Source organism: Xenopus tropicalis, chromosome 8 (genome assembly GCF_000004195.4).
Source record: "Xenopus tropicalis strain Nigerian chromosome 8, UCB_Xtro_10.0, whole genome shotgun sequence".
Classification (NCBI taxonomy): domain Eukaryota; kingdom Metazoa; phylum Chordata; class Amphibia; order Anura; family Pipidae; genus Xenopus; species Xenopus tropicalis.
The window spans coordinates 96,158,496-96,180,200 of record NC_030684.2 but is presented as its reverse complement, the minus strand read 5'-3'; the positions used below and the strand labels follow the sequence as shown (position 1 = coordinate 96,180,200).

Here is a 21,705-nt window from a genome sequence, read left to right as displayed (position 1 = left end):
ACGGATTATTAGCAATGCCCGTACTTTGGTGCCAAGGGGTGTGAGCCAGCAGTCAGTTTGGGGTGCCCACACCACACCCCTCCAGTCCCATTGGTTTCCCCACTGCACAGCCCAATAACCAGCCCAGGGGAGGAGATAAGAAGGGAAGTCGCAGTCTCTCGCTGCTATTCGCCTGTCATTGGTGTCAGTGCGGGGCAGCAAACATGGCCAAGCCTCTGACCGACCAGGAGAAGAGAAAGCAGATCAGTATCAGGGGGATAGTCGGGGTGGAGAATGTGGCAGAGCTGAAGAAAGGATTCAATAGGCACCTGCACTTCACCTTGGTTAAAGACCGCAATGTGGCCACGATCAGAGACTACTACTTCGCCCTGGCGCACACTGTGCGGGATCACCTGGTGGGCAGGTGGATCAGAACCCAGCAGTACTACTATGAGAAGGATCCCAAGGTACTCCCTAGCCCATTAACCCATCCTGTGCACACTCTGCCCTGCAGCTTTAACTGTACTTTAACTTCCTACAACCGAGTGAGGGTTGAACTTCATGGACTCTGGTCTTTCCTTAACCCAACTTAAACTATGTAGCTATGTGACTGAGTACCGCATAGTATAATAGTGTTACGATGCCTGATTTGTCCAAACACAATGTGCAAAGGTGAAGCTTAACCTGGGACTGTGCAGCTGCGCACTGAGTACCGGAGTGCTGATTGTTGCAGTTCGGTACCGCTACACGGTTCTACGTTATATAATAAACTTTATGGGAAGGGTGGAACTGTGAAATACACTGCAAAGCAAGTTTGTTACTGGGATTATATCGGTGCCAGATGAGTTAAATATCTCCCATACTGTCTGAAATTAGAATGTAATTGTCACCTATTATGTTTCCAAGAGGAGGCTGCAGACTGTGGCAGCTAAGAGGTTAAATATCCGTAAGGAGACTACGTGCTCCTCAGCAAAGCTTTATAATCGAGTCCTTGTTTGCGCCTCCGCAGGGTTTGTCTGTTCTGGTTGGGGCTGATCGGTGGGAAGTGTGACACAAACACGGTTCGGCTGCCAAAGCCTCTTTAGTTTACCCATAGCACAGAAACAGGCCCAAATACTGTGCACTAATAGGAAGTGATGAAGAAAGGAACTATTTGTAATAGTCTATTTTCAGATAAGTGGAAAGAGTCTTGAAGGACTAAATGCCCCATTTAGTAACAATGCCAAAGTTTCATTCATTATATGTTTTTTTTTTGTGGTGTCACCTTAGCTTGTTTAGCCCCTGTGAGCCAGGGGAGTCCCAACAGTTCTTTTTATCAGTCATTTTAGGGCAGTTTGAGTACTTTTAATTCCTTGGCCAGTAGGTTTCTGCATCTCCTGTTTAATAATGACAGGTGTGCACAAGTACCTCCAGTGCAACAGCCTTTTCCCCAATGCACAAGAAGCAATAAACCACAAGGCAACATAGTTGCAGCCTGCAATGATTTCTGCTTGTGGTCTATTCTAAGTAAAGAATTACACCGTAGTATATGGACAGTACCATTGGTATAAAGCTTGTTTTAGTCAGTGCCCAGCCATTAAAGGTTAATGTAGTAAAGTGTGTGCTGTTCTGCAGTACTAATTGCAGCTCTTAATATTTCTATAATTTTTTCCATTTCCTAAGGAAATAAATGCATGCGATTCTTTGTAACAGCAGTAGCTGAAGTGTTAAGTTTGCTCTGAGTACCTGGCAAGCCAGAACCAGTCAGTGATTTTATACAGGATGACATCTCAAGCATAGCAGAAATCCATATTTGTCCAAGAATTAACAGGAAAACAGATACATTTCTAACAATTCTTGCAGTTGTTATGGCTACTACTGACTACCCATTTTGAGGTGATATTTGCCTCTTGGTGCCTTACCCACAACCTTTTACCATTAGTGGATTTGTGTCAGAAAATGAAATTCTTCAGTCTACCTGCAATAGCTGCAAAAGTGTCAAAACAAATTACATTCAAGTTAATGAAAGGCTGCGTGACTTTGTTAGATCACTTCTTTACCAGTGGAGAATATTCCCTGTGTGCCATGGCCTTACAGGTTTGGCTCACAGTAAAAATCTTAAATACCAATACCAAATACCCAATACCCTAGGCTGGTGCTCCTATTTGCTAAAAGCTGCACCAGCCCAGGGCACTGCTGTAGGAAATTATTCGTCACTATCTTCCAGAACTTATTCCTTTCCTTTGCCAGAATCTACAGATTGACAGTCTTGGCCTAACTTCTCACACTGGCACTGTTATGCTCCAGACTAGAGCGCTTCCACTTGTTCTGGAGTATTTAGTATAATGTTCTGTTTTCATATTAAAGTGCATAAAATATTTGTTCAGGGTGGGTCTCTTGAACTTTATACTCGATTCGTAGGAAGTATATTGTTATTAACTCCTTAACACCCTTTTAAAACTCTTTTTTTTTCAAGATGTTACATTTTTGGGTACTGTGAGTCGTCTTATGCAATAGTTCTATACTCCCGCAGTACCTAAAGGCAGAATCAGACACGATGGGCTGGTGCCAACAGTCCTCAAGTTTTAGTTTTAACTAAGAAAATGCACTGGTGAAAAACAAGGTAATGATTTTGAAATCCTGCTTTGGCCTTCACAGGAAAACATTGCTGACAGTGCAGTTCTGTGAGATCATTTCAGTGCAGTAGCCTTTTTAACCAACAGGCTGCTTGTATTTGTGTGACACTTCCCTCGACCCCTTGGTATTGTTAATTTAGTTAAATATAAGCAAGATGTGTTTGGAACCTATGGAACATTTAGAAATATTCCCACAACATTTAAAAATATATACCACAACATTTAGAACAATTGCCGTAATGCATTTGATGTAAGCAGATATGTTGGTTGCTGAATGAAGTAATGAAGCAAAGAGTAATAAAATCTAACCTAATATGAAACTTAATTTGACCACATTTGAGTCAACCAACAGTCTATTGGGTCATGTATAGGCACTGAAACTATGGCCTCCCCAATGAGTGAGGGCTAGAAAACCCTTTTAAGTAAAGGTTGCAGTGTCTGGGCATTTAACCCTTGTCTGATGGGTCTCCATGGGTAACTCAATTGATGGCCATATTGTGCAGTACACTCATTGTTGACATCTTGTCATATAAGGGTCTCTACACATGTATAGCCAGTTTCATAGTGCCCAGACCTTGAGATAGCAGGGATATATATTGGCTGCTGACTCAACTACTCCTGGTAGCATGGGCAGCACATTGGCCTACGTATGAACCCCAGATTTTTCCCTGTGTGATGAATAATCTTATTGGTGTTTAGATATATTATTGATCTGAGCAGAAAATTCCACTAGCCCTTGACCTACAGTTCTGCACAGGTGCTCAATGTGATCCTATTTTTGGCTAGAAATGATCAGATCTGTCCAGTTTGGCTACCATTTGGGAACCTCTCCAAAAAGCAGATCTGTCAAGTTGGGGCAAGCTTTAAATGCATACAAGGTGGTGATCTACTTAGTGAATGGGATTTTGAGGAATGTTATTTTAGTTGCCATAATAAGGGGCTGATTTACTAAGACACGAATTCCGACCGAATTGGAAGAATTCCGATTGGAAAACGAACATTTTGCGACTTTTTCGTATTTTTTGCGATTTTTTCGGCGCCTTTACGACTTTTCGGAAATTATCGCGACTTTTTCGTTACCAATACGATTTGCGCGAAAAAACGCGAGTTTTTCGTAGCCATTACGAAAGTTGCGATTTTTTCATAGCGTTAAAACTTGCGCGAAAAGTTGCGCTTTTTTCGTAGCGTTAAAACTTAAAAGGCGCAACGTTTCGCGCAAGTTTTAACACTACGAAAAAATCGCAACTTTTTGCGCAAGTTTTAACGCTACGAAAAAATCGCAACTTTCGGAATGGCTACGAAAAACTCGTGTTTTTTCGCAAAAATCGTATTGGTAACGAAAAAGTCTCGATAATTTACCGAAAAAATCGCAAAATACCGATCATTACGAAAAAAACGCAATCGGACGCATTCGGCCCGTTCGTGGGTTAGTAAATGTGCCCCCTAAGTATAGTCTTGCATGCAGGCTCAATAAGTATTCTTGTAATATTCTATATTTCAGAAAAGGCTGGGTGCGGCTAATTTAAACTTGTTGTATCTGAATTCCTGCTGATAAGGTGAACCACACCAATACAAATGGATGGATGACTAGTTCTTGTTAGGTTTTTGCTGCATTATTGTACCATTGCCCAGTTTATATTATGGCACCAATTCAATCAGACTTGACAGAAAGATTGGTTCAGTGCAGTTTATACCTTCACATGAGTATTTAACATGGGGTTTCCCATTGTTGGGAATACTTCTCTTCCTATGGTGCCTGGGCAATCAGGTGGTAAAGTGACCTTGCTATGGGAGGTTGCCACAAGCTGTCATCAGGAATGAAACCCAGGCCTCCAATAGCTGTTCTTGATTTTTTTGCATTACACAAATAACAAATTACTTTCCCCCCCCCCCAGAGGACGTACTATCTCTCCTTGGAGTTTTACATGGGCCGGACCTTGCAGAACACAATGATAAATTTGGGTCTTCAGAATGCCTGTGATGAAGCAATTTATCAGGTATGTATCTATCTGGAATAATTTGTGTGCAATGCACTTTAACTGTCCCTGTATGGCTTTAATAGGAGCTTCCGTTTCCTTTCATACATTTAATTGAAAAATGTATTAAGTGCGCAGATGTGGTTATACAGAACACAAATATATGCAAATATACATTAGAGGAATGTTGTTTATGCAATATTGTGTCCTTGATAGGAAGTGTAAATAAACAATAAATATAAATGCTATCCTTTGTAATGGACATTATACTCACCATTTATGGGTTTAGAACAACATGTTCGGCTGCTTTTTTTGTGTTAATCCCATGACTGCTTGTATGTAGCACAAATCTGCAGCTATAAGGGCTCTGGCACACGGGGAAATTAGTCTCCCGCGACAAAAGTCCCTGTTCGCAGGCGACTAATCTCCCCGAGTTGCCATTGCCCGCCATCCCACCGGCGAACATGTAAGTCGCCAGCAGGATGGCACATGTGGCGGCGCGATTTTGGCAAATCGCCGAAGTTGCCTAGCGAGGCTTTTTCGGCGATTTGCCGAAATCGCGCCGCCGCGTGTGCCATCCCACTGGCGACTTAGATTTTCGCCGGTGGGATGGCAGGTGAAGGCAACTCGGGGAGATTAATCGCCCGCGAACAGGGAGTTTTGTCGCAGGCGACTAATTTCCCCGTGTGCCAGAGCCCTAATAGCCCTTAAACATACAGATTATAAAATTTTCTACTGTTACTGATATTTATTTAATGCTATCAATGAAAGGAATTAATCTAGATCTTTTGGTTTTGAACCAAAACCTCTCCCTATGCAAGCTGTCCTCAGGCGATGTATCAGATAACTTGCATTCAGCCTTATTTACAAGGAAAACAAAGAATATTAAAAAAAAAAAAATTAAAGATATATAAAATATGAAAAAATATTAAAACGCAAAAACAAAAAACCTCAAACTTCTGAATAATATATTTTAAGGAATTACACAATAATTTAATCAGTCATCAGAGGTCTGAAACTTGGTTAAAAAAAAAATTCAGGTGATGCCATTGGCCTAGTTTGCAGAAAAGGACATGTAATGAAAAGGCTGTTGTATCAACACAGATAAATTTCGGTTTGTTTTAATTAACTTTTATGTTGAGCTGTTTAGGAAGAAATTTAAACAATGAAACAATTGTGAGTATTTATTCAATTTTGGAATATTTCCATTGAAAATAATTTACCTTTTCACTGGTATAAAAAGCTGCATTTAATTTGGTGAGTGGCAGCGCATCTGATATAAAGGTGCAGGTATGGTGACCACCATTTGCTAACAATTGCTAAAATAAAAAGAAATTAAAGCTTTCACAATCTCCACATTCTTAGATTGGTAACACCAAAGTATCATTTTAGTGTTATTTCTCATTTACAAGGTTCATCTTGTCGTTTTTAGTAGGTGTTGGGTTCTTTGTCATGAGGTAGGTGCTGAGTTCTATTTAAGTCAATATTTGTAAAGCCCCCCTATCTGTCTTTAATAATAATTTGTAAATGTGTAAATTTGCTCAGAAATCCATATATAAATGAAACTCAATTGCTGCAGACTTTCTTAGTAGACTGACTTACAATTCTGTTGGAGGATTTTGTTGAGGAGTTTAACTCTGGTAGGTCCTTTGTGTTTTTCTAGCTATGGCACTTGCTGACTTGAAATCAGTTGGTGTTGACCCATGTTTTTTTGTATCTGAGGAGTATTGCAGTTTGTAGTGACAAAACCACTTTCGTTGGGTGAAGTGAAAGCAGACCCTACCTTATATCTAAACCAGTGATCCCCAACCAGTGGCTCGGGGGCAATATGTTGCTCCCCAACCCCTTGGATGTTGCTCTCAGTGCCCCCAAAGCAGGCAGTTATTTTTGAATTCCTGACTTGGTGGCAAGTTTTGGTTGAATAAAAACAATATTTACTACCAAATAAAGCCCCTGTAAGCTGATAGTGTGCATGGAGGCTGCCTAATAGCCAATCTTAGCCCTTATTTAACCTTCATGAACTTTTATGATGTTTGTGTTACTCTCCACTCCTTTTTACATTTGACTGTGGCTCATAAGTAAGAAAGGTTGGGCACCCCTGATCTAAACCAAGTTATGTCACTTTGCTCAATGCATGCGTACAATGTAAAGTTAGCCTTACCCGACTATTACTCCACTGTATATTTTTCTAGCTTGGCTTGGACATAGAAGAACTAGAGGAGATGGAAGAAGATGCTGGTCTTGGCAACGGAGGTCTGGGAAGGCTTGCAGGTATAATGGCTCGGCTAAAAACTGGTGTCATTAATTGGTAGCAGCACAATGACATTAGTAAGATCAGTTGGCAAAAATGTAAGGCTTTTGGACATCAAAAAACAGTTACAGTAATAAGGGCAGTAGCAATTTACATTGTAATTTTGACCTTGTTAGAACAAAGTAGTTGTCTGATTCTTGTGCAGAAGTGCACATATTTAAAAGGTGCCATATACACACTTTTTAACCCTGAGCTCCATAATTGAAGTGTGTGCTGAATATAGTTTTGCTTTTTTAGTTATTTTCTGAGCTACAGAAAATTAAACCACTTTTACTTTAGAAATTCCTGTTCCCTTAGCAGAGAAAAAGTTGATAAAGCTAATTACCAGCCCTCAAATAAGCCCTCTGTATAATGAGCTGACTCTTATCTCAGGAACTACAGCTTAAGGAAGGAAGGGGTTTGTTAATTCAGAGCTCTTTATCACGCTTTGAAGAGATTCAAAGTTTATATGGGCATTAGTGCTTTATAAAGGTGTGTATTTTAGATGTTGACTGCCCTTTTAAGATTACCAGCCGTTGTGTTATGTCAACGATGTAGCAACCTCAAAAACAAGTGACAAATTATGTCCTATTGGGAAGAGAGGAGATTTACATTAGATCAGAAAGGTGGATGGTGTGGATATATATGTATGTGTATATATACTGTATGTATATGTATATATACTATATATATTTATTATTTTTTTTTTAAAGCATGCTTTTTGGACTCTATGGCAACTCTTGGACTCGCTGCTTATGGCTACGGTATTCGTTACGAGTATGGAATCTTTAATCAGAAGATCAAAGATGGATGGCAGGTACAGTAGATTGCCGGTTAGTTGACTTTAACCTTAGAAATGAAGATACTAGCTAACAACATGTTTTCCCTTTTGGCAGGACACTTTTACAGTGGCTGTCTGAGCTGCCATTTCTACGAAGTACATTTTGTCTACAAAAAATAAATTCTGTATATGAAATTATCCCCAATATTTTGGGACACTGTTTCTCTCAGCATACATAAAATTTTTGTGATGCAGTTTATATTGTGAATATTTTGTTTACGAAAACACATTTGGTATGCAAAAATATCCCCATTACTTTTTTGGACACAATTAATTTCTCTCGGGGTGCATATGTGATTGTGCAGTATACACTAGTAAAAAAAAAAAAAATACAAAAGCCATATTTTTAATCAAGAATGAGAACAGAATTAAGTTTGTGAACAAAAGGATAATATAATATCACAAAATGCATTGTGGTCATTAAACCATGCATTCCGACTCTTAAACTATATTTTGTTTCACAAATGTTGAAATCCATGTTTACATCCTGGTAACAATGTTTCGAAACATATTTTTTAGCTGGTAATTTGCTAAATAAAAATGCTTTTCTTTGGGTGATATAGCTGTTCCATCTTCAGACTTAATCCATCATTACATAGACCTGATTTTACCTCAATTTGGTCTGACAAAATCTTACTTTAATAAAACGCAAGATGTTTATTGCATCATATTAAAATCAACGTTTGTTATTTAAAGCCACTCTATATAGTAACATATACCAAACAGATTATAGTTTCAACGCTGAGTATGTGAGACACTTGAATTCAGTGCAATACAGTACATATGAGGGAACTGGGGACAGAAAAAAACCAGCTGAAAAATTTTATAGCACACAAAAATATACATCTTAAACTCCTTTTTAAGCAATATAAAGCTTATGTTCTTTGCAAAGTTGTGGGCAACATTGAGAAATGATTAACAGCAAGTTCTGGAAAAACGGAACCACGTCCTGTATGCATTACCCAACTTGTAACTGAGAAACCCTTTGTCTTAAGAAATTAATGGGGTACTAGTCACAAAGTGTCATGTCTAGCAACCAATATCACGTTTATTATATAAAAGTCCATAGTCTTTAGGGGTAGTTTAATACATTACAGTGGTGCAGAGCAGATAAAATAATATTAATCCGTATTAATAAGTAATTACTATTTAAATGTGTTTTGTCTTCACCATTTTAGTTATATCATGTAACGACATTAGACAGCAAGTTATGTTGCATGTGGCCAGATCATGTTAGAAAACTTATTTGGCCAGGCTGGGACAACTATTGCAGCTATGGGGTTCATGCATTGAACCCTTTGTGGTTTGATCTTTGTGCTTCTATAAACTTTTTCCTTATCCATTTATGTTGCTGTTATGTTTTTGAAAACAGGTAGAAGAAGCAGATGACTGGCTGAGACATGGAAATCCCTGGGAAAAAGCACGCCCAGAATTTATGCTTCCTGTTCATTTCTATGGAAGAGTGGAGAGCACCAAAACAGGGCCTCGATGGGTGGATACACAGGTGGGTTGCATGTTCATCTGGCTTCAGGGCAGGATGACTGTGAAATATTTGTATGTTTTTCACTGACCACTGAGTTGAAGCAAGGTGATCACAACACAGATCAATCTTCTCCATTTTTTAGATTTAGATTTTTCATCTGATTAGTCTTGCAGAGGTTGAGTGAATCTTTGGCCAATTTGGGCATGTCGGAGATGATTGTATGTACACAAGAAGCATGTTACTAACACTCTTGTGTGCATCCAGTAATACCCCCTCTGCTTGAGTTCAGTTTGACCTTGTCACATGCCTCCCTGTGAGATATCTTTTGTGCATTGTTTTCAGTATGATCACATAAAGGCTAGTAGTTCCACTGCTGTCTCTGAGAAATCCTTGTCACCACTTTTGTCACTAAGCAGCATATGGTTATGAATGTGTCATAAAAATGTCTTGCTCCTTAAACAGGTTGTATTGGCGATGCCATATGATACCCCAGTGCCTGGCTACATGAACAACACTGTAAATACCATGCGGCTTTGGTCTGCTCGTGCACCTAATGACTTCAACCTTCGTGACTGTGAGTGTTCAGTGAATGTACTGTTCTTTGGGAAGGCATAATTCCTGCAAGGAAATCTGTGAGAGCCACACTGGGTTTTTGGTGGTTGAATTAACTGATAGATACTACTATTTTGGAATTACCAGAAAGTAGTAATAATAATGGTATTATTTGAGAGAGGTTCTTTAAATGCATTTCTTCGAGATGTTATCTCTGGTGTCTGCTGCAACCATGGCATATGCGAGGAATTATATATACATGGTACAGGTATGTGATCTGTTATCCGGAAACCCGAAATCCAGAAAGCTGTGAATTATGGAAAGCCTGTCTCTTTTAGACTCCATTTTAAACAAATAATTCAGATTTTTAAGATTAATTTCCTTTTTCTCTGTAAAAATAAAACAGTGCTTTGTATTTGATCCCAACTAAGATATAATTAATCATTACTGGACACAAAATAATCCTATTTGGTTTAATTAATGTTTATTCATTTTTAAGTAGACTTAAGGTATGAAGATCCAAATTACAGAAAGACCTCTTATCCGGAGTACCCTTGGCCCCGAGCATTCTGGATAACTGGTCCTATACCTGTACCTGAAAGGGGCATTATACAAAGGGGTCTGGAAGGTTATACAGGACTAGATATTAGGTATAGGTTCTGTTATCTGGAATTCTTGGGACCTGGGTTTTACCAGATAATGAGTCCCTCTGTAATTTGGATCTCACTGCCTTATGCCTTTGTAAAAATCATTTAAACATAAAATAAACCCAATAGGATTTTTTTTGTGGATTCATGCAGGTTAGTTACCAGTACAAGGTACTGATTTATTATGACGAAAAAATTAAAAAAAAATTTGAATTAGAATTATTTGCTTATTTGGAGATGGCCTTCCTGTAATTCAGAGCTTTTTGGATATCTGGTTTCCAGATAAAGGATCCCATACCTGTTCTTGTGTCTGTTGGTGGCAGATAAGTTATTAAAACACCCGTTCTAATTTGTTTGCACAATCTGTTTTACAGTACAAGCCCTATGTCAGAATAAAGAATGTTGTGTATGTAGTCTGCTTAGCACCAAGGGGTTGTGCCTCTTTGGATTAAAACAACTTGCCCAGGCATGCTTAATGTTTTAGTCTCCAGTTAATATTAAATGTCTCTCTTCTGGCTATATGATTAGATTTTAGTGTAATTAATTCTGCAATCTGTTTCCCTATGACTTCCAATAAATGTATTTGCAGTTTTAGCATTTAAAGGAGAAGTAAAGTTACAATCACAGGGCCTGGGGGTTTTTGTTAGCGGAAAACTGCACCGATCTGGAGTTCATGCACTCATCATCTTCGGAATCACAAAAAAGCTGACTTTGTTGCTTCAGTTAGGCTTTCCACTCCACTCCGTATGCACAAGTGGCGCAGAGGCAGAAAGAGGCTCTGTCGCAGGTACTCTAGGCCGGTGCAGTATTCTGCTAAAATGAGCACCGCCCCGGAGTATCAGGAAACAGAGTCCAATCAGTGCTCAAAGTTACAATCGGTGTTCAGTGCAAAATTTTGAAATGATGTTATGGCAGTGGCACATAATGTAGGTCACATGTTAGTGCCTGAGGAATGCTGACTGATATGTTTTAGAGTAGAGCAACTAAAAAGAAACCGGCTGATTCATTGATTCTTGATAAAATTGAATGTGTAAATGTCATTGGTTCTTAGTCTGTAAGCTTCACTGGGGAAGGAACTGATGTGAATAATGTATAATCTCTGTATAGTGCGGTGGAATGTTATCACTATATAAATAAGCCTAAAAACTTATCATACAACTTGTGAGTGCACCTGGAAGTCCAGATTATTGGCATTGAAACGAATGCTACATTGAAATTACTATTTTGTTTCCCACTTAAAGAGCTGGAAATTAGTGGGGTGACAAAACATTTGTAATAGCCCCATGTTCCTTGCTTGAAAAGACTGTCATAGGAGCAAAAGCTGAATACCCAGGGTAACATAATACACTGTTTTACATTTCTCAGATTGGCAAAACCTTTTCACACTTTGTGATGAGATCTGCTCATCCCAACCACATGTGTAGCCAAATTGAGCATATAAACCTGTCTCTTGGTGTGTGAGCTGAATGAGTAGATTGCACAACAATTGGTAGTGTAGCAACATTTACAATACTTTTCTGCCTTGACTAGTTTTGTGCTGACCCTGGATTCTCCAAATTTACAGCTTTGGGGGGACAGTTAGAAGATGGTGCCTCCATTCCTGAACCTAAATTTTTTTGCCCTCCTAGTTAATGTTGGTGATTATATCCAGGCTGTGCTGGACAGAAACTTGGCTGAAAACATCTCCCGTGTTCTGTATCCAAATGATAATGTAAGTCCAGCTCATGCTGCTAAATTCTTCTGTGAAACCTTTATCACTAAATGACCTGCAGTCTAAAAAGCCTGGCTTTGTAACGTGACGACACAATTGATGTCATAGAATGTGAATAGCATGAAGAGGGACAATTCCTCACTGAGCATCTGCAGCCGGTTCTAATATTTCTTTTCTGCAGTTCTTTGAAGGGAAAGAGCTTCGTCTGAAGCAAGAGTACTTTGTGGTGGCTGCTTCCCTTCAGGATATAATTCGCCGATTCAAGGCTTCAAAATTAGGATGTCGGGATAGTGTCCGAACTTCATTTGATTCCTTCCCTGAAAAGGTAAGTTCTCCTGTTTAACTGTAACATACTGTTTAATTTCACCAGCTTGATAGTGGATGTTTTATAGCACAATATTTACTTCTGTGTAGTCTGTATTTTATTATATGCTTTTTAGGCTGTATAGTTGTTACAGAAGAAGGAAAACTTCAATCACTGGGGGTACAAAATATTAGGCAGCTCCCAGTGATTGCAATCACTTACCTGGTACCCTGTGCGGTTTTCTGCTAACAGGGCACTGGCCTCACAAACCAGGTAAGTGATTACAGCCTAACATTTGGCACCCCCATTGACTGAAGCTTTACATCTTTTTTAAAAGTAATGGAGCACTGTCCTTATTGTATTGCTTTACCTGTGGTCCAGATCTTTTCTGCTAATTTTTAAACCTGTTCCATTTTTCTGTCTCCATAGGTAGCCATTCAGCTGAATGATACCCATCCAGCCCTAGGAATTCCAGAATTAATGAGGATATTCCTGGATGTAGAAAAACTGCCCTGGGACAAGGTACAAATCAAAGTTTACTGATCAGTTTTTAATTCCGTCGAACAATTGTCAGTTTCCTTAAGTGAGAAGTAGATGCAGGACTGTTAGGACAAGCAACTTAGTATGTAAGTGTGAAACATAAATTCAACCAATGCCTCCATTTTATACACACAGTATAGCATAGTTATGCTAGAAGTTTGATTATATATGTAGTTTTATTGTTTGGGACTGATGTGAGGGCTGTATTATCTATGTAAAGTGCTGCAAAATATGTCAGCCCTATAATGGCAATCCCTACAAATTAAACAGCTGAAAGGAGAACTAAAGCCTAACTAAAGAAGAAGGGTAGAAATGTTGTACATTATGTTTTGGGCTTCTGTACCAGCCATAGGCAACCATAGCCATTTAGCAGGGAACATCTGTGCCCCCAAAGTTGCCCCAATAGCTCCCCATCTCTTTTTCTGCTGATTCCCTGCACATGCTCTGTGCTGCTGTCACTTACTGAGCTTAGGGGCCCACTCACAATATACTGTGTATATAGGATATAAATGTCACAAAAGAAGGCTGATAAATAAATAACACAGATTAGTGCATTGCAGCTCTGAAACCAATATATATAATACTTTATTAGTTCAGTAAATAAAATGTGGCATTTCTAGCCATATTTATTTTTAAGGTTTAGTTCTCTTTTAAATTAAGGAAAGAGATGAAATGGCATCAGCTCATTATTTGGCAATTAAATATTTAACCACAGTGTGTGATTTGTCCCTAAGTATCCCATGTATGGCTGAGAGCATTTCTCCTGTATCCTAGCAGCTATCAGTTACCACTCTCCCTGACAGAATACAATTGTGTGTTGCTGTATTTCAGGCCTGGGAAATCACAAAGAAAACATTTGCATATACAAACCACACTGTGTTGCCTGAAGCTCTGGAGCGCTGGCCTGTGGACCTTGTGGAAAAACTCTTGCCAAGACATCTCCAGATCATCTATGAAATTAACCAAAAGCACTTAGATGTAAGCACTAACAGCTTTTTGCTTCTGGAGGCTTAAGTGTCCCAATTCATATTTCCAACAAATTTTTTTTTTTTCCAATTTTTTTTTTTTTTTTTGCTGGAATAAGATGTTTTCGTGCTCATTTTTCTAACACAAAAAGGTTGATATTGTCAGTAGGGTGTGTTTTCCGAAGTGGACAATATTGCAACAGTGCAGTAACCCATAGCAATAAGGGGTAAATTTGTGTGCTGCCAACCTCACAATGACATTCCTTCCCTGTTATTGAATCAACAGAAATTGTATTGTGCATGTGTCGAGTTTTTTTAATATGCGTTTTTATATAATACACAGGTAGAACTGTGTGCAGCAGGTTACAGATAAGCTATGCAGAATATAGTGGTTTACGTACTTAAGCAGGAATACAAACAAGTCAAATGCCATTATGTGGCTCTCTCCAGGGTTATGGAACATATAATATAGGACAGTAATTGCCAAGAAGTGGTTTGTGTTGGTTCTGGATGAACAGATACAAACATTTAGGCTAATATCAGATGACACTGCCCATGTCACTTCCCAGTAAATAATGGGAAGAAGTGAGTAGGTATGAACAATTGTAACAATGGTTTTAGTTGCCAAATGGAAAACCCAGAAAGACTATTCATTACTTGTTCAGTTTAACGGATATATTTGACTGAACAGGTATGTTACTTCATTCACTTATTTGCAAAGTACATGCAAACGACTAGCTTTGTTGCATGATGGTAGGTAGTGTGTGGGTTTGTAATGGCTGCTGTTGCTGGTGTGTATGTAGTTTGAGATATAAAAATTTACTCATTTTCTCTCACTCCACAATCACAGAGAATAACTTCGCTCTTCCCTGGAGATGTTGGCAGGATTAGAAGGATGTCCTTGATTGAAGAGGATGGCGTGAAAAGGATCAACATGGCCCATTTGTGCATTGTTGGATCACATGCTGTTAATGGTGTAGCCAAGATTCATTCCGACATTGTGAAAAATGAAGTGTAAGCTTAACGTGTGTTTTTGACTCATGGTCAAGAGATTGCTATTCACTGGTGCTTATTTGGAAAACCATGCAAAGCCAGGGTAGTGCAGCAAGCACCTGTATTTAAATCAGCCGCATATATTTTTCTATTATATAGGTCTAAGGGAAACATAACACAAACTGAAATATTAAGGTAGTGATTTTCTACTTCCTTTTTTTACTCTTGTTTTCTAAAGACTTTACTGACAAACTAGTTTTAGCCTTATGGCAGCCTCTGATCTTCACTGCTTCACATCGCTACAACCACATAGCCCATCTGCGGCATCTGTTACCTTATGGGCTCATTAAGACAGGCCAAGGGGAAAAATACAAAAATAGATTTAAAGCACCATGTATTTGTTTTACAGGTTTAAAGATTTTAGTGATCTAGAGCCAGGAAAATTCCAGAACAAGACAAATGGAATCACTCCTAGGCGCTGGCTTCTGTTGTGCAACCCTGGCCTCGCTGAGCTGATAGCAGAGGTAATATTTTTTGCCTTTTACCTACCTAGCGTATCAACTCTGAGCCTGTAGTGTCTTAAAACCTTTTCCCTCGTATTTCAGCCTTGTGTACTTACTGCTATTTTATCATACCTAAGGATTTTATCGAACTCTCTTTTAATCGGGCCAACTGAGCTTGATATCCCAAAATACCTCTAAAGGTCTATAAACCAGAGGTGGCTATCTGCAACTCCAGTTCATTAAGTTCCACACATTCAGAGGTCTGGTACCTGGTATTTTTTCCCAGAAGGCTCTCAAGCCTTTTGTGCATGTTTATTGCATTGCTACAGGATTTATAATGCTTTTTGTACCATGTACAACATACCTCGTACCTCCTGTAAACTTGTCAAACTCTTTATTAAACCAAAGAAGTGGTAAATGTTTTCCCTCTTGCAGAAAATTGGTGAAGACTATGTTAAAGACCTCAGTCAGCTGACCAAGCTGGAGAAGTTTGTTGATGACAACTCCTTTATCAGAGACATCTCTAAGGTTAAAGAGGCAAGTGTGCATGTTACTTACTGGTGATTATTTCATCAGGCTTTCTGTCAGAAAATTGTTGTAACAAAGAATTCCTCTCCTAGGAAAACAAGCTCAAATTTGCTCAGTACCTGGAAAAGGAATATAAAATGAAGCTCAACCCAGCCTCCATGTTTGATGTTCATGTGAAAAGGATCCATGAGTATAAACGACAACTGCTCAACTGTCTCCATATTATCACTTTGTACAACCGTATGTAAAACATCGTTTTTCCTGTGTGATTGACTGCATTCTTATACTTGATTTGGGTAGATGTAGCCTTTTACTAATTGTATGTAAATGATGCATACAAGTGACTTTTAATTTAAGTTGCTTTAAACCTCTTGATATATATTATAACTTGCCTGCATAAACCAGTATCCATTTGAATCATTCTAAAAAGTCTTATTGTGAAATGTCCATTTTGCTCATCCCCTGACAAAGCATTATACCTTGTACTTTTGTGATTTTGTGTATTTATTGATGTAGCATCTGCATATAGCAGCTGCATGGGGCTTTCAAGGCTGACTTACATGAGCAATCTTTAGGCTGGATTTAGTTGGATTTCCAGATATTGCTAAATTTAGTATGTCGATCACACTATATTTTGTCCTACTGTTTTCTTTATTTATAATTCTATGGAAAATGTTGAACATATTTCATGAAAGCTTAAAGTTAATAGAATGTGTGTGTTTTTTTTTTTCCCTTCCTGATCTCATCTGCACTATTAGAAGATATTAGATAATTGTCTGTGTGTTTTAGCAGAGGAAATTCTCAGTATTGTCTATAGCAGGGTATTTTCTGGCATTTTGAAGCTGTAACAAGTAGCTGCTACTAGTAGATCTGTGTGTCTTCACCTTTAAACCTTTCCAATCTCCAGCAAAAATGCTGCTTCCCTCCCAGCATATATAGCTCAACAGACACACAACTACCCTTGTATTTTTGTGGGGGCTTATAGTGATTTTCACTAGTGGCTGGGTAACCGTGCATAACAGTGGGATAAGGGAACAGCTGTGGCATGTTAAGCCCCTAAGTAAAGAGTGACGAATGGCTGCATCTTTACTGAAATCTAAAAGCTTCTGTATGGTTTGACTTGGGTCAGCTGCAAATGCCCTGAAGGGTGCTGTGAAAAATGTTTCTGTGGATAAATTAAATACAGGCATGGGATCCCTTATCCGGAAACCCATTATCCAGAAAGTTCCAAATTACGGAAAGGCCATCCTCCATAGACCCCATTATAAGCAAATAATTCTAATTTTTAAAACTGATTTCCTTTTTCTCTGTAATAATAAAACATTACCTTGTACTTGATCCCAACTAAGATATAATTAATCCTTATTGGAGCCAAAACAAGCCTATTGGGTTTATTCAATATTTAAATGATTTTTAGTAGACTTAAGTCATGGACATCCAAATTACGGAAAGATCCCTTATCCGGAAAAGCCCAGATCCCGAGCATTCTGGATAACAGGTCCCATACCTGTACCGGGAATTGGAATGCAGATAATAGTGTAAGGGGCTTTGCACATAAATGTAGAATATAGGCAGATTGTTTTTTTTTGGGGTTACCAACATTCAAGGATAAAACTAGTTTGATTAAACTGAAGATTCTGTCAGTTTTCTGTCAGTTGCATATTCAGGCTGATATGGTTATTGGCAGACCAGATTTTCAGGCTTGCTTCATCAGGATGTGATTCTGATCTGCTTTGTTATAGGCATCAAAGCAAATCCGACCAAGGATTTTATTCCCAGAACAGTTATCATTGGAGGCAAAGTAAGTCTAGAAGTGCTGAACGTTTGTTTTGACAGAAGCAGTGTAAATATCTAAATTCAATATTTTTATGTAGCGCATATAAAATGTTGGGGATGGGGGGAGGAGAGACGGACTCTCACCATTTCAACCCAATTATTAAAACATTGAAAGCAATGTAACTTTGTTTTAGTTACATTGAAACATAACCCTTCTCACTTACAATTTCTTGTAATAAAGAGGTTTTGATGCAAATCTACCTCTTTTTTTCCTTTTGAATTAAAGGCTGCTCCCGGCTATCACATGGCAAAGATGATAATAAGGCTGATTACATCTGTGGGAGATATTGTGAACAATGACCCAGCCGTGGGAAACAAGCTCAAGGTTATTTACCTTGAGAACTACAGAGTATCACTGGCGGAAAAAGGTTGGTTAGTGTTATATATTAAATGACCGTGACCCCATGGGAACTACAGCTACGGATTTAGTCCCTTACTTTGCAGCTTCTATAAATTGACTTAAATAAACACCCATGGTGTTTTAATCACAAAAAATCTATGGTTTTTGTCATTTAGTGGGCTAAACAGGGCAATCAGAAGGACTGAAGCTATTACATTTTTGGTCTAGTTTCAACTTCACTGTGTGTCCTGTGTAGCTCAAGAAATAACAATAGGCAAAAAGTATGTTCAGCACAAGCCCTATTCACAGAACTTGTGTTGAACAAGGTGTATACTGCTCCTTTAAAGATAACTAGCTGTTTATACACAAGGGTAATATACGGTAGATAATTAGAATAGGTCCCGTTTATCGAACTGATCCATTATTGTACAATTTGTAAAGACTTGATGAATCTTATTTGCAGGTTGTTATATCCTGTAGTTGAAGTGTCTCTTTCACCACCCTGTTGGGTTGTCTAGTGATTTGTAAAAACTTATGCACAAAACACACACATAATGGGATAAATCAGATGCATTTTGTGCAGGAAACAGCTCCCCTCCTTAAGCAGGCACTCTATTATTCAGGCCTCGTAACTTTTCTTGACGGTGTCATTGAGGAGAATGTTTTCTCTTGGCAGTGATTCCAGCTACGGACTTGTCTGAACAGATTTCCACAGCGGGGACTGAAGCTTCTGGCACTGGAAACATGAAGTTCATGTTGAATGGAGCCCTGACTATTGGTACAATGGATGGTGCCAACGTAGAAATGGCAGAAGAAGCCGGAGAAGAGAACATGTTTATATTTGGTATGAGAGTGGAGGATGTTGCAGAACTGGACAAGAAGGGGTAAGAATTCTTGTTTGCTCAATTTATTTATTTTTTTAGCATTATGTCATGGGCACACTATTGGGAATAAACTACAAGAGAAAATTCTAAAGAATACCAGTTTTAACAGAACCCGTGGTCCAAGGTTTGTTACACAAATCTTTAAAATTGAGGTTTTCAAGCTGAATGTTAAAGGAACAGTAACACCAAAAAATGAAAGAGCTTTAAAGTAATAAAAATATAATGCACTGTTGCCCTGCACTGGTAAAACTGGTGTGTTTGCTACAGTAACACTACTATAATTTATATAATAAGCTGCTGTGTAGCCATGGGGGCAGCCATTCAAGCTGGAAAAAAGGAGAAAAGGCACAGGTTACATAGCAGATAACCGATAAGTTCTGTAGAGTACAATAGTGTTTTATCTGTTATCTGCTATGTGCCTGTGCCTTTTCTCCTTTGAATGGCTGCCTCCATGGCTACATAGCAGCTTATTTATATAAATTATAGTAGACTTTCTGAAGTAAACGCACAACTTTTACCAGTGCAGGGCAGCAGCACATTATATTTTAGTTACTTTTATACATTTTCATTTTTTGGTGTTACTGTTCCTTTAATCTTAATGTCATACTGATACCAGGTGTTCCTAGCAAAAGTAAAGGACTGTGTACATCCTTTAGCCACCATCTTAAGCCATCCCAGCACAGGGCTTGTATAATGTCCAAACACTTACTAGGAGTAGGAGAAACCATAGCTTATCTATTGTGCAGTGCTGGCCCTTTATGAAAGATCTGGATCAGGCGCAATGACCTAAGATGGCTGCCTACACAACATTACAATAAAAAAAAGATTAATTAGTTTTAGAATAACATTTAAAATTGTTGAATGAATAAAGTCTAATTTAGTAATAAAAACTACACCATAAAAATCATTACAGAATCCCCTTAAGTTCTGATATTGTTATATTGCTGTAGTTAGAACGCGTTTTTTTTTTTTTATTTTATTTTATTTAAACAAATCATCTTTATTTGTCAGTTATAATGCACAAGAATATTACGAAAAACTCCCCGAGCTAAAGAAAGTGATTGATCAGATAAAAAGTGGGTATTTCTCTCCTGCAAAGCCTGATCTTTTTAAAGATGTTGTGAACATGTTGTTCAACCATGACAGGTAAGTAATGTCTTCCTTGAGATCTTTTATTGTTCATGTATCTGTATCACATCTTCTGTATAATTTGAGGTATAAATGTACATTTTTTTCCCCCTCCATTAGGTTTAAAGTCTTTGCAGATTATGAAGCCTATATCAAGTGCCAAGAAAAAGTCAGTGAGTTATACAAGGTGAGACCGCTGTGAACACAGTAAGGTTTTCAGGTCATGTGAAAATACAGCTGTAGTGGCTGTATGGATTGCGTTTCATTCAAATGCAACCAGTGCAACTCTGTAATTTACATGTATTATACAGTGTGTTTTTCCGTTGTTCTGGTTAACTTTAAATACAAAATTTGCTACATCTCAAATGCTTTTCTGTGGATGGGTGTAATACTATGGTGAGGGCCGGGGATATTATTTGTATAGCGCTGTATCTGCCACATGTGCCTGCACCCAGGCTAACACAATGGTTCCAGGTGTAGGCAAAAAAGGATGATGCCAGTCTAGGGGCTGATTCTCGGCCTGCGTTTTTCTGCAGACTGAATTATCCCCATGTGACATCAGCCTAAGGGGAGCTCTTTGTCTATTGTGTGTGGTGCACTTATGCAAACCTAGTATGCTCAGAGCACCCATAAATTGGTTGGCATACCAAGCACCAATCAGTAATGTCGCAAAGAGGTATATAAGGCCACAGGATAAACAGGATCTGGTACATAAAGCTCTATGTGACCATTCCAGAGTTGGAGTTATTCAGTGTCAAATGGCTGCTGTGTATCCAGGCTTTGAGCTAAGGTACAACATGTAATATAAATGTTTTATGGAAGTGCAGATGCTCTCTAAACTTTTTCATTAAAAATAATTTTCAAAGCACTAGGCGGTAAAAAAAAAGAAAAAAATCCAGAACTCTTTTTTCAACAAATATGTATTCTACTAAACAAAGCTTTTTATTGACTGCAAGCAAAATAAGAAATTATCTATACAAATGAGTACCCTGTTCCCTTTCAGACTCCAAAGGAATGGACCAAAATGGTAATTAAAAACATAGCTGCGTCTGGAAAGTTCTCCAGTGATCGTACCATAAAGGAATATGCCATGGACATCTGGGGAGTGGAGCCAACAGATCTGAAGATCCCTCCACCCAATGAGCCAAGGGATGTGGCGGAGGATGCTGGTGCAGGGGCAGCTGGGAAAGCAAAAGCAGCTGTGAAAGCAAAAGCCTAAGCTATTGTTCAGAAGTAGTGGCTACAATAATAGCTTGAATTCAGCACTGTCCAGTTTGCTAACATTGTTTTTGTCGAGGTTTGGGACCAGAATGCATCTTATATTCCTTGCTTTGCACTATGAGACCAGCAGTAGTAGGATTATCTACAGTATCTGACTGAAATAATGGTGGTATGTTCTGTACTATACTGTATGGTCATTCAACAAATCTAAATAATTTTGCTGCAACATATCTTGAGCAAAATAAATACCTATGTTTATATTGTGTGTTTTTTTTTTTTTTTTTTGTACTCCTTGTATCTCCTTTACCGTTATTGCTTGTGTCAGTGACTCCTAGCACAGGGCACTATGGTAAAATATTGTACATCACA

General features: G+C 38.5%; 1 protein-coding gene across 1 annotated transcript; it reads left to right on the top strand.

Moving 5' to 3' along the window:
- The first annotated feature begins 150 nt into the window (after positions 1-150).
- On the top strand, positions 151-21,601 carry pygl (phosphorylase, glycogen, liver). Its single transcript, XM_031891291.1, has 20 exons — positions 151-446; positions 4,490-4,591; positions 6,763-6,841; positions 7,574-7,677; positions 9,074-9,205; positions 9,647-9,758; positions 12,012-12,094; positions 12,276-12,419; positions 12,828-12,920; positions 13,770-13,916; positions 14,754-14,917; positions 15,306-15,420; positions 15,835-15,936; positions 16,020-16,167; positions 17,670-17,728; positions 17,990-18,131; positions 18,780-18,987; positions 19,999-20,133; positions 20,236-20,302; positions 21,119-21,601. The coding sequence occupies exons 1-20, from the start codon at positions 204-206 to the stop codon at positions 21,332-21,334; spliced, it is 2,595 nt and encodes an 864-aa protein (XP_031747151.1). The 5' UTR covers positions 151-203; the 3' UTR covers positions 21,335-21,601.
- Positions 21,602-21,705: the final 104 nt, after the last annotated feature.